Source organism: Mya arenaria, chromosome 17 (genome assembly GCF_026914265.1).
Source record: "Mya arenaria isolate MELC-2E11 chromosome 17, ASM2691426v1".
Lineage (NCBI taxonomy): Eukaryota > Metazoa > Mollusca > Bivalvia > Myida > Myidae > Mya > Mya arenaria.
In genome coordinates this window covers 39543318-39558094 of record NC_069138.1, presented here as the reverse complement: position 1 = coordinate 39558094, position 14777 = coordinate 39543318, and the positions used below count along the sequence as shown (strand labels likewise).

General features: G+C 32.0%; 1 protein-coding gene across 4 annotated transcripts; it reads left to right on the top strand.

The window, feature by feature from the left end:
• Nucleotides 1-6084: 6084 nt before the first annotated feature.
• LOC128222836 (uncharacterized) lies at nt 6085-13921 on the top strand. Of its 4 annotated transcripts, none has more exons than XM_052931972.1 (6): nt 6085-6152; nt 7375-7475; nt 9311-9654; nt 9898-9940; nt 10282-10401; nt 10501-13921. In XM_052931972.1, exons 3-6 carry the CDS (start codon nt 9367-9369, stop codon nt 10914-10916), a joined length of 867 nt encoding a protein of 288 aa, XP_052787932.1. In that variant the 5' UTR covers nt 6085-6152; nt 7375-7475; nt 9311-9366; the 3' UTR covers nt 10917-13921. The 4 variants fall into 4 exon arrangements, with proteins under 4 accessions (XP_052787932.1, XP_052787928.1, XP_052787929.1 ...); XM_052931968.1 differs by having other exon boundaries at nt 6100-6328; XM_052931969.1 differs by having other exon boundaries at nt 6100-6328; nt 7259-7475.
• Nucleotides 13922-14777: the final 856 nt, after the last annotated feature.

The window sequence follows — 14777 nt, the reverse complement described above, 5'->3', positions numbered from 1 at the left end:
TTATCCTAAAGCACACAGAGGTCATATAAAGAGCATATGAGCTCGAAAAGGGACTGAAATTCATTCCTAAACAATTACATGAACTTATGAATTGAAGTTTCCAAGTTTATAATAAATTGTTGTGCAGACATTAAATAATCGCATTCAGTATCTGATAAATGAAATCTACGATGTTATCTTATATCGGCGATTTATACTTTATTTGACTCAATTATGCACACTGTTATCTTCATGATGATGATGATGCTGATTATGATGATGATGATGATGATGATGATGATGATGATCCTCCAATTTAACTTGAATTATGAAAATGAAGCCCAAATAAGGAATAAAGCAGGTGTAGTCTTAACATTTGAGACGGGGCCAGCTGGTTTCACAAAAGAAATTTAAGTCTAAACGGAAAACAAAATGTATATAATTTCAGGTTGTAACATATATTTTCGTGAAACTATTCCGTGGTTTGTAACTTTAAGACCTTCATCTAAGATTATATAACCTGAACGCAGTACGTCGTCAGTATGTTATATGTAAAACAATGACCAGATGAGATATAATGTTATGAAATTACGTCCTTTTCCGGTATGTATTGCGTTAACCATACTACGCAGCCAAATAAACTGCCGCATTCCTTTTAGTATTGATGCACCTAGCAAATATGTCATGTAAGAATCGAAATTATAAATACCCTACCCTCTTTTGTTGTCTGATTAAACGTTTTTCGTCAGTGTGATGCTTGAAATAAAACCAGGGCTAACTTTCTGGTTGTATGAAATCATGCGCATCGGAACTCAAATTTATATTTTATCAGACAACACTACTCGGAACCGCCTCCATTCATTATTTAATTCATGTATTTTGTATTTAAATGGCTTTAATTATAAAAAGTGAGAAACTGTAGGAGTACGATACATAAGTCAGTACAATGTACATTCTGTAAGATGTTAAAGGCGCACAATATAGGTTGATGCAAGAAAAGCTTTATTTTTAATTTTTAATGCATAATCGTGTTAAACACATTGTTTTTTTGTGTGATAATAATGCAATGATTTAGGTACTGATAGAAATATATTAGCGATGTGCGCTTTTGTAACTAGGGAGTTTGTCTCCACGTAGCTGCAAATAAAAAAAAATCATTTATAAAGGCATATCTTTTAAGCTGTACCTAAATCGTATGTGTTTTAGTTCTTTTCGTCAAAGACAAATGAAATAAACTTGAACGTGCATTAAAAAATAAATAAAACAACAACATTTTTTGTGTGTATACATACAGTGTGCGCTTTAATATCGTTCACAAAGGCACATGAATATACAATTATCGTGCGCCTTGACTGGTTCTTCTAAATGGTTTAAATCTTATTGACCCGAAAGAATGCTAGCTTAGTATCCTCATAACAAGGCATAAAGCGAAACCTCAATTGGATTAAGTTATAACAAGGGAAGAACTTGACACTGAAAACTTTATTATTGCTTGCTTCAAATAAGAAATAATCACAGTGTTTAGGATCCCCAGTGGTGAAAATCACAAAATATATTTAGTATGTTTTCAAGGCAAAAAAATGAGTTCGTTAGAAATGAACAAATACAAAAGATAATTTGAAATATTATTTTTGAAAATAAATATTGGTATACAGATTATGACAGCCCTAGAAACACATATGTTTTGTCAAACATGTAAGCATCCATTGGAGATTTATAATGGCTATCTTAACGAGTTATCAAACATTGGGTGTCAATATACATTGTATTGATAAGGGAACACCTATTATTTTAGAAGACTCTAACACTGAAATACCTTCAGAGACATGTATAGATACAAGATAATGATATGGGGGAGCAAATATTTTATATATAGCGATCAGATATCATCTTATACCTTTAAATGTTATGTTATTTTGTCAGGGTTCGAAATTTAATAAGTTACCTTTTAATTCTTACAGAGAAACGCTAATTGACAATGTGTTTGTATCAGAAATGTCTCTTGATTGCTATTTTGTGAAATTTTAGAGGATCATTCAAAAATGTTCCTACTCATAGGCCAATTAGCATTCCAAGTAACAAGTGCTCACTTCCTACCAAACTTCGCCATTAAGTACTCGAAGCAGGCGTGATGATTATAGTTCTGTTCAAAGGAAGGCAGCAATAGATATATGATCCGTCAAGTATGCTGTCTTTATTTCTAATGTGTAAAGGGGTCTTGACGAACTTTTAGCTATCTGTTTTCAGCATGCCAGACAATAAATATATTACTTCAGTTCATCGAAATTGAAAGTTTAAATACTCACTGAACTACACACATAATAGCTTCATGATATGGAAAATGGACGATCATTTAGTTGATTAAACAAATTCATATCACCACCTTTGAGTACATTGTAGTAAACATTTAAATATCAATGAAAACATAACAAAAAGCTGCCATAAGCTTCGAAAAACTTTCTTCAGTATGACAAACTGTGAAATTGGTTAAAAAGGGCTAAACACAACTTACGTCAAAACGCATTAAGGAAACGAAGGTACTTTTAGCCGCGCTCTACGGGAGAGAACTCTGGAGCGTAGTTACCTCGAACCAGTTGCTCCCCTTGGAAAGATTCCACCGACAATGCATCAAGGGGATCCAAGGCGTCTCCAGAAAAACACACACGGAGATTGCACTCATTTGTCTATAAATCCTTAGAATTCGTATATTATTTATTCGCATGCTTATGTCCAAATATGAAATTTAACAAAGGTTGTCTAAACACTGTTATCATTTATATCACAACCTATAAAAGCTCTGGGACATATCCCTGATATATATGTTCTATATCTTCCATATGTCCAAACAAATTTGTTTGGAAACAAATCAGCGATGGATAGATATGTTACACAATCGTGGATAATTAGAATTGACGAGGATGAAAGACTAGTCTCCCTTTTCACTCAAATTATCTGAAATTATGAATTTTATTTGATATGGCTATTTCTAAAAAGCTACCGAGTCTAAAGGAAGCAATGTTTCTCAATGTACCATAATGTTATTATGCAAATTATTTACAAGGAACTACAGCATAACATTATATTAATGTGATGCAGTGAAAAATGAAATTGGAATAAATTAGGTGTCCTTTTGTCCATATTTTGAAAATGAACGATGCCGACAATGGTCCAAACTTATTAATCTTATCAAATCCATCAACCTATTCAGATGTTAAGATGATTCACCGCTCTCGACATCACTTATCAGTGTCGAACCCAGAGTTTTATTGTTGTGTCAAATGTTACGAAAACATACGTTGATATTAATGCTATTGTAACCCAAACATAATGATAAACTAACTATGTAAACGTTTATGGAAACAATATTTCAACAAACATATATACGAAACATCACTCAAACTTAATGTATCGTGGTAACGTGTAACCGACATTGCAATTTAATTTTTCAAGCTATATATAATTCGCGAACGCAAACGCTGTCATTTTCTGAAAATCGTTAATCCGAAATATCGATATTTCGAAAAATATGTTTGGGTACCTACGAATTTAGATTAACGCTGTTCAGCTGTATTTATAAAGCTATAATTCTCTTCACAAATGGTGGATAAACATAATAAACTGAACTAAACTAAACCCTTGTCACGTTCGTTTAAAATAAACACGGTGTTTAGGAATCCCCGTTGTAAGAATCGCAAACTATTATAAGTTTTATACGAGGCAAAAAGCTTCGTTTGATAGGGATAAAACAACTAATATCAATAATTTGAAAGATGATTTATGTTCCGAAATCAGCGGGGATGGGGATGAAGATAAATCTACTTCCTCTTTTATAAACTTTCTATGTGAGGACGGGAATACATACTTGCGACTCAACAGCAAACCATGTCGAACCCGTTGAAAAAGCCTTGGCGAAGTCATTTTGCTCTTCCATGCGATTGCAAGAATAACATTAAGTTGAAAAATAAACAGATAATTATTATTGCTTGGTAATGATACGTCCCGAGCAAGGATCAGTCCGGATGGAAGGGCGGATACACTGACGATTATTTTTTTTGAATTTCTATAATACAAGGTGACGATACAGCCTGGACAAGGGTCATTTCATCCTTTGACTTCTAAACTTGACCTTGACCTTCGAGATACTTGCTTAGGTCTTGTGCGTGACACACACCTCACCATGGTTATCATTCATTACAAGTGTTTTGAAAATTCTAAAATGCATGGTAACCGTTAAGATACACCGTACATTATTCAGTCCGGACGGACGGACGAAGGGACACACGGACAGGCGGACCGACGCACATACAAGAACCGTCATAGTGAAAATTATGTATCATTCACAGCACACGGACTTGACAAAATCGTATCAAAATCCAAATGTTTGTTTCCGAGAAGGAAAAAGTAAGCAGGAGTGTTTTGATGATGCGTGTCTTTGAGTAATGCTGGAGGTAATATTTGTAATGAAAAAAATCAAAACTTATTTCAGTAACCTTATGTATGGTGGTGCCTGAAGATAATAAGGAAAATGCTGACATGACGCTGATTCAAAATGCAAAGTTACGAATAATTCGTTAAATGTACCTATTTCAGATGAGAATCTTTTAAAAGCTAGCGGAAGAATAGGTTCAAATAAGACATCATCAAAAGACTATGTGTTATATCAATATTTGAATGTATCTGCGTCTCAGATATATTGACCATTACACTCCATTTTCAATCACGTGTGGAATCCTTAAGTTATTTCCAGGTTCTTTCGCTTCTGGTGTTAATATTCTTATTCATATAAAACAAGCAATCCGATTTTAATACATATAGGGGATGACACTTACAAGATGTTTTGCTGTTGTTATTTTGCACTCATTACCTTAAAACAGATTGTAATCAAAAAGGAGCTATATGTTTGTTTCATTGATTACAGAAAAGCTTACAATTGTTTTAACATTAGCAGGTTTTGATACAAACTTTTAAAATTTAGGTGTGGACGGTTAATTTGGATTCCTGGTATGTTATATGTTTTGTGAGGTGAAGCTTTTTTGTGAAACACATGGGAACATTGTCAGATTTTTTTCAACAATGATCCTGGCCTGTTATTAGGGGAGATAACTTCACCGATATTTTTCATTGATATTGACCATATTTCAATTGGTCTGTTTACTTCTCACACAATAGATTGTTGGCAACTGTGGTCAAATTGAAGTTATATGGATTATGTAAAACCACAGCATGTATAACCCAGACCTGTTAATCGTAAAGAAAATACCAAATATTAAGTTTTATTTTAATCTTATATAAAATCTAAAGCAAGTATAGATCATGTTTTCTTTCATATATATGCTTTGAGAACATAGCAGCTTAATGCGATACAGGAATAAAATTAGTCTTGAGCGAATTTTATTGTACTTCAAAATCTTCCTTATTTGAAAAAAACATGACCAGGAAGCCGGAAGACATTGCTTTTTCGGTAGACTGGATCACTGACAATCATACTCATATTGATGAAATATTCGTTTAAACAAAAGCAATCTCTATTCAATATTTTGGGACTTCGTAAAGTATGCTTGCCATACCAATAATGCAATGAAAATTATAGGGGCAAGCCCAGGTGTAAAATAAACTGTTTATATGTTTCAAAATTGCAAAATAGTGTTCATCGATAGCAAATGAAAAATGAAATGTTTATTGTATCAATGTTTGGCCGTTGAATTGATGAATACCTTAAATCTTTGAACTCGAATGTTTTTCTATACATATTCTAGCAGTGGACTACTAAATTTGATTGGAATCTGATTGAAATGAAACAAACCTGAAAAAGCGCGGACGATTTACTTATGTTTTCGGGATCTTTTTACCGAAATGCATGTAGGGTTAGAGTTAGGTAAAGGGTTTAGATTAGGGTAAGAAACAGTATATCCTGTGGAATAATGTGCAGGAATACATTACTATAGCTTACATATTCTTTTAATAATAGTAAAAAAATGAAAAAAGCAGCTAAATGTAAACTTTGTATAGACGCATTATTTATAAAAAGTCTGGGTGTGAGCATAAATCTGTCTAAACGAAATAACCCACCTAAATCGACCTAGGAAGATAATCAATTTGAATAAATTGTTCATACACCAATTGTAAATGAAGAGTATTGTTAAACTTAAATGTTTACGAAAACAATATTAAAAGTAAGATTTTGGAGGAATTATAAAACAAAATACCATTTGTTAAAGATTATTGCGTTATTGCATGATTAACTCCAAATAAGTGAACTATCCGTTTTACTTCTAAAATATGAAATATGGAGCAGACAATGATTTCAACATTTTTTTATATATGAGATCAATTAAATCATGCGTGGAAGGTGAGTTTTATTTTGCTGTTAAATAACCTAAACGGAAAACCTATATTTTCAAACGTTTGTGTACGTCATCATATTTTGAATTATTGTCTGATACACTTTTTTGAACATGTAGGATCTGTCAAGAATAAATATGTTAGTAGGCAAGCCATCGGCGGCTGATTGTGTATAATATGACGATTAGGGTCAGATATCATTTATTAATTCCGTTCACAGGTAAAAGTAAATACTGAAATGATTGATATACAGTAAAAATCACAAAACATGTTCATGGCAACATTTCCTTTTAAAAACAGAAAGTGATGGACAAAAATAACTGAAATAATTTGAATTATAAATTTCTGTCTGAAACTGTTTCGTTTCCGTAAATAGTTTCCGTGACGTGCATGTGTACACGGAAGTGAAACGGGCTTATTGAAAAGTCCCTGCATATATCTTCTGTTCAGGATCGATTTCCACGTCACACACACAAAAGCACGGACTTGAAAAACTGATCACTCATCCAAATTATGTAAAATTCATGTCCCAAATATACCTTTATTAAAACCATTATAACTACTTTTTCAGTCAATTGCACTAGTACGAATTAAAATCAACGTAGTGTTTAAAGAGTATCGGTCTTTTCTTAATCCGTGAGAATTGATATATTGTTCATTCTCATGATCTGATTTCAATATCAATGCCGATAAATGTCAATTAAATTATAATTTTATGACATCAATTCGTTTCTCACATCAAAAAGCTTATTTCAGATAAATTTGAGTGGAGTAAATTCTATCAGTCTGATTCAAAGCCCAAAGAAAAGATGACGTTATGTTATTTATGTTGTAAAGTAAGCCTTTGGATATATTTTGAAGATTTATAGCGAGATAAAAATATCGAATCATAGATCCTTACGCGTATGAAATAAAAACCATCAATTTATTTTCATAGTCGAAGTTTTGCTTACACGGAGAAATGCATCAACAGTTTAATGTGAAATAACAGAAAAACAGAACAGAACAGAACACAGTTTATTGCATATTAACCAGTTCACACAATATTCACAGTGGTATAAGTCAAAGAAGAAGCGTTACCGTGGGTTTAATGTGGATAGAAAACACCTCTTATGTAACTTACCAGGCCGGTCAGTTGGCGATACCGTGAGCAAGTAAGTAAAAACACTCCTTACCTAAAATTCGAGCATTCGAAAATTGTATATTAAAAATGAAATAAATTTGTTGATGTAAATAAAACAAAATGAAATGTGTTTCATTGTAACTGAAAAGAAAAATTATCAACTTCATGAAAGTATGATTCATATCTAGATTTGATTTTAAAGTTGACAAATTAAACTCGAATAAAAAGTTGACAAGTAACCTGAATGTTCAATTCTTTAAAGTGATAATCAGCGTTCATAAATTATTCAGTAATTCAATAACAGTTTAGTATATTCTAACCGATTAGAACCAATTCAATTTTTATTTCAACTGTTTACTATTCTGTATAAAAACAGGAATAGGCGAATGTGAAATCATATTTTAATTAATATGGTTAATATTTAGGAGGATAATTCTTAATCAGTTATAACTTCAATATCTCTTCTAAGATTAAGTTTAAGAAATATGTAATGGAGAATTCATTTTATATAATCACTGCAGTCTATGTTATGTTTCCATCATTTTAAAAGACGTGAAATTTGATACATTAAGCAATACTGTCTGCGGTGTGTCTAAAGACACGTACATCGGCCGCTTTGCATAGCAAACACATATGTACTGATTAAATGAAACACCCTGCTATATAGGTGTCACCTAGTCTTTTCTATGCAGAAAGAGCTTCCACTCCATCGGTATCCTATACGTGAAATGGTAACGCATCTTGTTTTTTGTTTTTAAATTTAAATATTTTATGTTTAAGAAATTGGGGTTTTATCAGTGAAATATATCAAAATGATCTTTTCATTGCAGCTTAAGTACATGTAGTTAAAATATCAACTTTTAGAATTACTTTTAAAATCAAGGGTACCGTAGTTGTTTCCCCTCGATCAAAACTAAACTCATCACTTTTGAAACAGGATATGCTGCAAAAAATACTAATTTGATATTAAAACAGGTTGCCTTTGTTGAAATACAGATAATTTAGCAAATAAACTTAACTTACCATTAATGGGAATAGTTATTTTGTTTTTCGAACGTTTTCTTGAACTTAAAGCTGAACGTTCGAACATTTGCTATAACAAACGAAACCAACTGCTCGAACATAAATTCGAAGTGATATTATCTATCAATTATATTGTCAATCTGTATGGTGTTGTAGTACGAACTTCCTAGGAAATTCACACAACAATATACTTATCTCTTTATCTGGAAAACAACATATCTTTAATCATTCTGATCTCTGACAGTGAGTGATAATTAAATATCCATCTATGATTTAACAAACTCTTAAATACTTATACATCTAATCTTTATTCACATTTGGTTTATTTACGCGTTCGACCTTTAAAATTCCCATTCAGTAAATGGCGACCAGTGTTATTTTGGTCATGTATTCCTGTCAATTTTAAAATACGTTCGTGCACTAACTGTTATTATTTGAAACAAAGATGCATAAATAATTTTATAAATGATCATAAAATGACAAACAATAAAATAACTCTGATAACTATTACTCTATGAGCCGGAAATAGAAAAGACACGTCATCAGCTTTGCTTAAGGGGCGTCCCATGGGTACCAGACAATCTTTTGAAAAAAGGGCATTCAGAAAAATAAATCAAAACACCAATAGAAATCTGAAAATGTGCTTCAAAGAATCAGAAACTCGTGATCAGAGTAAACCTATAGTTTCGCCCGTAGCTTCTCGTGAAATAAAAAAATCTTTGACTGAAATTAACAAATATCCTCTTTATATTAACATTAAATCATGAACCCTGGGATAATGATAGAAATATTTATGACATAACTATTTCAGTATGATTAACATTATGAAATGTTCTCTTTTAGAAGTTCAACCAATGCAGTAGTGTTCAGTACAATCAGTCACAGAGCGCTAAAACACTATGAGCTTAACGTGCAAACCTAAGTGCAAAAAAGCGCAAGCTGTCGTCTGTATAGTGATAAACGTCGTCCTAACGTTAAATTTTCTGGTGCTTATAACAATCTGGGCGTTTGTAAGAGCATCTTTTCCTAGTCTACATGAAAGCTCAACGTGTATTCCTTGCGACAAAGTGGCGTCCAAGGCTAACAAAAACTCAGGCCAAGAAAGAGCTTATTCAGCTATCCAAATGAGAGAAGATGGGTTGTGTTGTGGACCAGTAAAACAAATGGCTTGGATGGTGTTTCTGAAGGTAAATCAAAACATTTGAACACAAGTCTGTTTGACAGATTATGTATTTCACACCTAAGTTGTAAATGATACAATGTAGGAGCAGCTCCAATTTTAACGCTTGTAATATAAAAATAACGTTCATATTTTAATGTTATTTAGCATGTTTAGTTAAAAAACGTTTACTGGCTCATTTTATGTACAAATAGATTGTGTCATGTTCGACAACCATGTCAGTTTAATGTATTCTCTATTTCGGCACTAGGAAATGGCTACGCAGTACTACGATTACAGGCAAAACGGTCAAAGTAAGTATATGTTATGTCAATAAATACCTTTGGAAAAGGCAGACATAAGACAAGAAAATGATGCCAGTACAAATTATCCTGACGTAAAGTAAATCGGTAATACAAAGATCGTTTTATACGATAAACGGCAATTTTCATTGGTGTATATCCTTTCCAATAGTCAACAATTTCGAATGTTACAGAAGTTTGGTCGTCATTCGTTCAGCATAAAACCCAGTAATGTTGATGCCGATACAGGTGTAAGACCATTTATAGAAGAAACCAAAGATTGACAATCAGCTTTTGCCAAAGCAAAAAAGGTGACATTAAATGAATATTTCTATTTTTATCAAATTATATAGGTCTGCTTGACATATTAGACGAATCTTTACTTGCCGACTGTGAAAGAGAAACAAACAACAAACAACCCTTTTCGAAAGTTGTCGGAATTGTAGATTTCACTCCTAGCTACATAGTTGACGGTAAGTTAGAACACATTACATAACATATATGTAGAAATCATTCATTGTTTGTGGTAGCATCTACCACTGATAATTTATGAAAACTTTCGTTAATTCAAGGTCACCACAAGCTCCTGTGGAATAAAAACGGTCGAACATTTTACTCAAACAATTGCGTTCACTTGGAACTAGAAGGCGAAATATTTGTCCGGCAACCTGGCTACTACATGGTTTCTTCGCAGCTGAATCTACGGAGACGAATGGAGACAAGCACAGCTATCAATGAAACAAGACCAACGACTTTTGTTCATCATGTTGATCTCCTTTCACACAAATATGGCACAACGGGGGTGTTGATGCAAACCAAAAAATCAATTGAAGGAAAGTGTGTATACCACACAAGTTTCCTGTCAGCGATATTCAAGCTGAACAAGAATGACAGGCTCTCTGTGTCTGTTTCGCACCCTGAATTGTTAGACATTGACAATCCCAATGATCATTTCCTGGTTTATTACACTTATGATCTACCACTATAAAATACGATTCAACTACGTATTGCTTAAAGTGACACTCTTATTCAAAATCAGACAAACACATGAATAACAAACATAAAATTTTGACTCATAAACCTTTAACTACTTACTAAATAATTCATCAATGGAAAATATTAATTACTGATAACAAGACTTTAACCGTGTATTTAATAGCTGAAAACGCACAAATATTAAATGATTGGTGAATGCTAAACGATTTACTGTGATCAGCTATAGTCTCATAAGGTAGAAAACTATTTTTTAAGTACATTCCTCTCAATTTAAACTCGGTATCCTTCATAAAAAAAAACCACATTGTTTTCCACATGTATTCATCCTTTTTGGAGTATGAAAACAATTATATTATTTTTCGTAAATCTTACTGGGAGTAAGAGTGCATCTTTAAATATAATATATATAAGTTTCAGGAATAAGGATATTTTTGATTTACAGTGTATTGAGCATGTGAAAACATGTCTATCAGTCATGAAACATTATTTTTTATTGAGAATTTTCCACACAACGGAAGTACATATGACGCAATGGTGACGTCATACCAAAAAGCAGCAAATTGCCTTGAACACCAACGTTTTAATACGTCTCCCACAATTAAATCTTTGGAAAGCACGTTTTCTTAAAACGAGTATTTTTTACTATTTGACCTCAAGACAAACTCATACATTTCGTAAAAAGTCGTCACCTACTTAAAAGAATCACAAACAACCGTAACAATGAATACCTTAAAAGAGCATACAGTTAAATATGTTTCGAAAGTAAATCACTGGACTCTCAACAATCAAATCCCATTAATAACAATGATAACAACTAGGACAATCTCAGTAGCCAAACATTCAAGCAAATACATGTTAACAGCCACAGGGATAACACCCATTTAACACTTTACGAGAGACGACACGTACAATTTACACGGACAGACCACATCTGCATCAAACTAATCGTATGTGTGCGAAAAAGATCGATTCTTAATCGAATATCTAGGACTCTAGCATTATGACAGAGGTTCAACCATTATGTCAGAGGTTTTTGAAACCCGTGTCCATAGCCAGGAAAAAGAGACAAACCTGTAATCTTAAACTCAGAAATTTATTTTTTATTAAAACTAAAATAAACACCATTTATTACAAATAAATAAATTCATTAAATCATAATGATAACAAATAGGATATAAAGTTTAATTGACAACGTATAGGAAGGCATTTAACCAAGAAAATAGTAATAAAGGAATGATTATTATCAGCATTATTAAGGTAAATAGAAATGATATTATACCAAGAAAATTAACAAATATAATTATGGTAATCATTATCAAGATTGTATAGTTTAATTAGAAGTAACAATTGATAAATTAAATCTTAACAAACACACGCAAATAAAAAGCACAACAGCACACACGCCTTCATAAGTATAAACTCATATCTATAATGTTCAATCCAACAATTCATTCTACATATTATCGGAGCACACTTGTTTATATACAACCAAAGTCCAAGGGTCGAAAGTTTTTAATTTTATATAAGTAAAAACAAAATGTTTTGTTTAAGATTAACTTTTTTAATTATATTATTTTACAATGTATGTTAAAAATATTCATTTAATTGATCCTGCAAGTGTCTGTTGAAAGTGTTGAGTTCAATCGATTGATCAATATCATGTTATTTCTATTAGCTTTTGCTACACATTTCAAACATTACTATCAAGATGATAATTAAAACTAATACTATTTTTTAACCAAACACTTTTTTTCTGGAATGATGATTCAAATCACGCAAACAAACATGAATGCATAAGTCCCCAACAAAGCGTTACAGGACAAGTCTTAGGTACTACTTAATACTACATTGAACACTATTTTGAGGATGACCTGATTAAATTAATGTAATATGAATATACTTTAAGAATGAGAATGATTACCATATTGTAAGGGGAATGAAGGAATTTGGATGATAACTTGATGTAAGTGTTCTGGTAAAAGTGTTAATATTCAGAAGCATTATGTTGATTGAATGAATTTTTAAGTATATGATAAATAATCTAAAAACAAATAATTAAGCAAATTTTACTTCGAAACAAATCACAGCACAGCAACCACAGGGACAAACCCATTAGTCAATACTACAATGCAAACTAGTAGGACACCGCAGTAGTAAAGCATTCAAATGTAAACTGTCTAGAGACACAAGGCAATGGCCAAAAATTAATTGAACTTAAGACACAAACGTACAAGCACCGCATACAAACATACAAACATTACTATCAGATCACACATTCATATAAATAGCTTCATCGATAAATGATGGGATTATAGCTTTGAATAGCTCAGTGAAACGCGAGTTAAACCCAAATTCGTCATCTTACGGCAAGATAGAATATTCTTAAATCGACGCCGTTTCATTCTTTCTGAATATAATGAATATACATTTGAAAAGGACCCAGAAAAGTACGAACATGTATTATATATAATTAGTTATTATCTTATGTAGAGTTTACTCTTCGATGACTTCTTTCTTAGAATTTATAGTTCAAATAGCAGCTATAACATTATAAAGAATTGTCACATTGAATAAGTGGGTAATATTAAACAACTTCCTAATACTTAAACAATAGCTGGTTCCAAGACAAAAATAAAATAAAAAAAGTTGTCAAAACTATCAATCTGTGAGAGTGCAGCTTTAATACTTAAACGTTCAATGGCCATAAAGGGAAGGTTTTGCAATCTTATTTTGAATATAGCTTTTTCCACAATGCGAACTAAGCTTGTTTTAAATATCCAGCGATATGATTTGCATAAATACACTCAAAGATGATAGTATGGATGGTTCAATAATATAATAAAAACCGATAAATAAAAGGAAATCAGGCTCAAAACGTTAATTGAAACACGAATTCACTGAAAGAAGAGTGGAATGGTGGCTATGGTAATAACCTCATAGTATATATTCTTACTTTGCATCCCTTATATGCTAAGTAACATTAAAGACATAAATATTTTTTCTGGTGTTCCTCCATAAATTTACTCAGCTAAACCTCCATGATTTTTTTCATGCTTCTTAGTCCTTGTTGCGAACATTTAATATTGAGCATTGGAAGTTATTTATTATTGTTATTTATAAATACATAATATATTCTGATGTTCTTGACAAAATATGCTAGAAGATGTAAATGCATTGATTTAAAAACATCAACGTTGTTTATGTTTGATACACAATTCTTGAATTTGTGATTGGTGAGTTGTTATCAAGATTTATTTTCCGAACCCCTCTTTGCTTCATAGTTAACCCCAGAGAAGCCTTATAATGGACAATTAACATGTTCTAGCTTTATATTGTAGTGGCTGATCATGTACGATTTTATATATAGAAACATTTATACCTTCTAATGTCGATTTAATTTTTATTAACATTCATAATTATTATCACTGGAAAAGAATATGAAAAATTTAAACTTGATTATATAATTATAGCCTACATGACATTTATTTTGTCGGAGCTGGAAACGTTATTCGAATAAACTTGACTGATTTGTAGTTGCCACTTTAAAACATTGACAATTGATTTAAAAATTATCGGCAGCATTTCTACAATAAAAATAATTAAAATAGTTTTGACACAGTTAATCAGTGAACATGATATCTAAACAAGACAGAACTAAGCTCCGAAATTCTGCTTCAATACAATGCGGGTTCTTTTATATTCATTAGTCTTTTCAATGTTTTGTAGATTTTTGTTATGGCGATTGCTTTTTCGCTTTCACTTTGGATTTTGCAACTTTCTTCCCCGTAGTTGGACTTTGTTTGACAAACCTGCCACGTAGGTGATTACAAATCGTCCTCATGTCTAAACATAA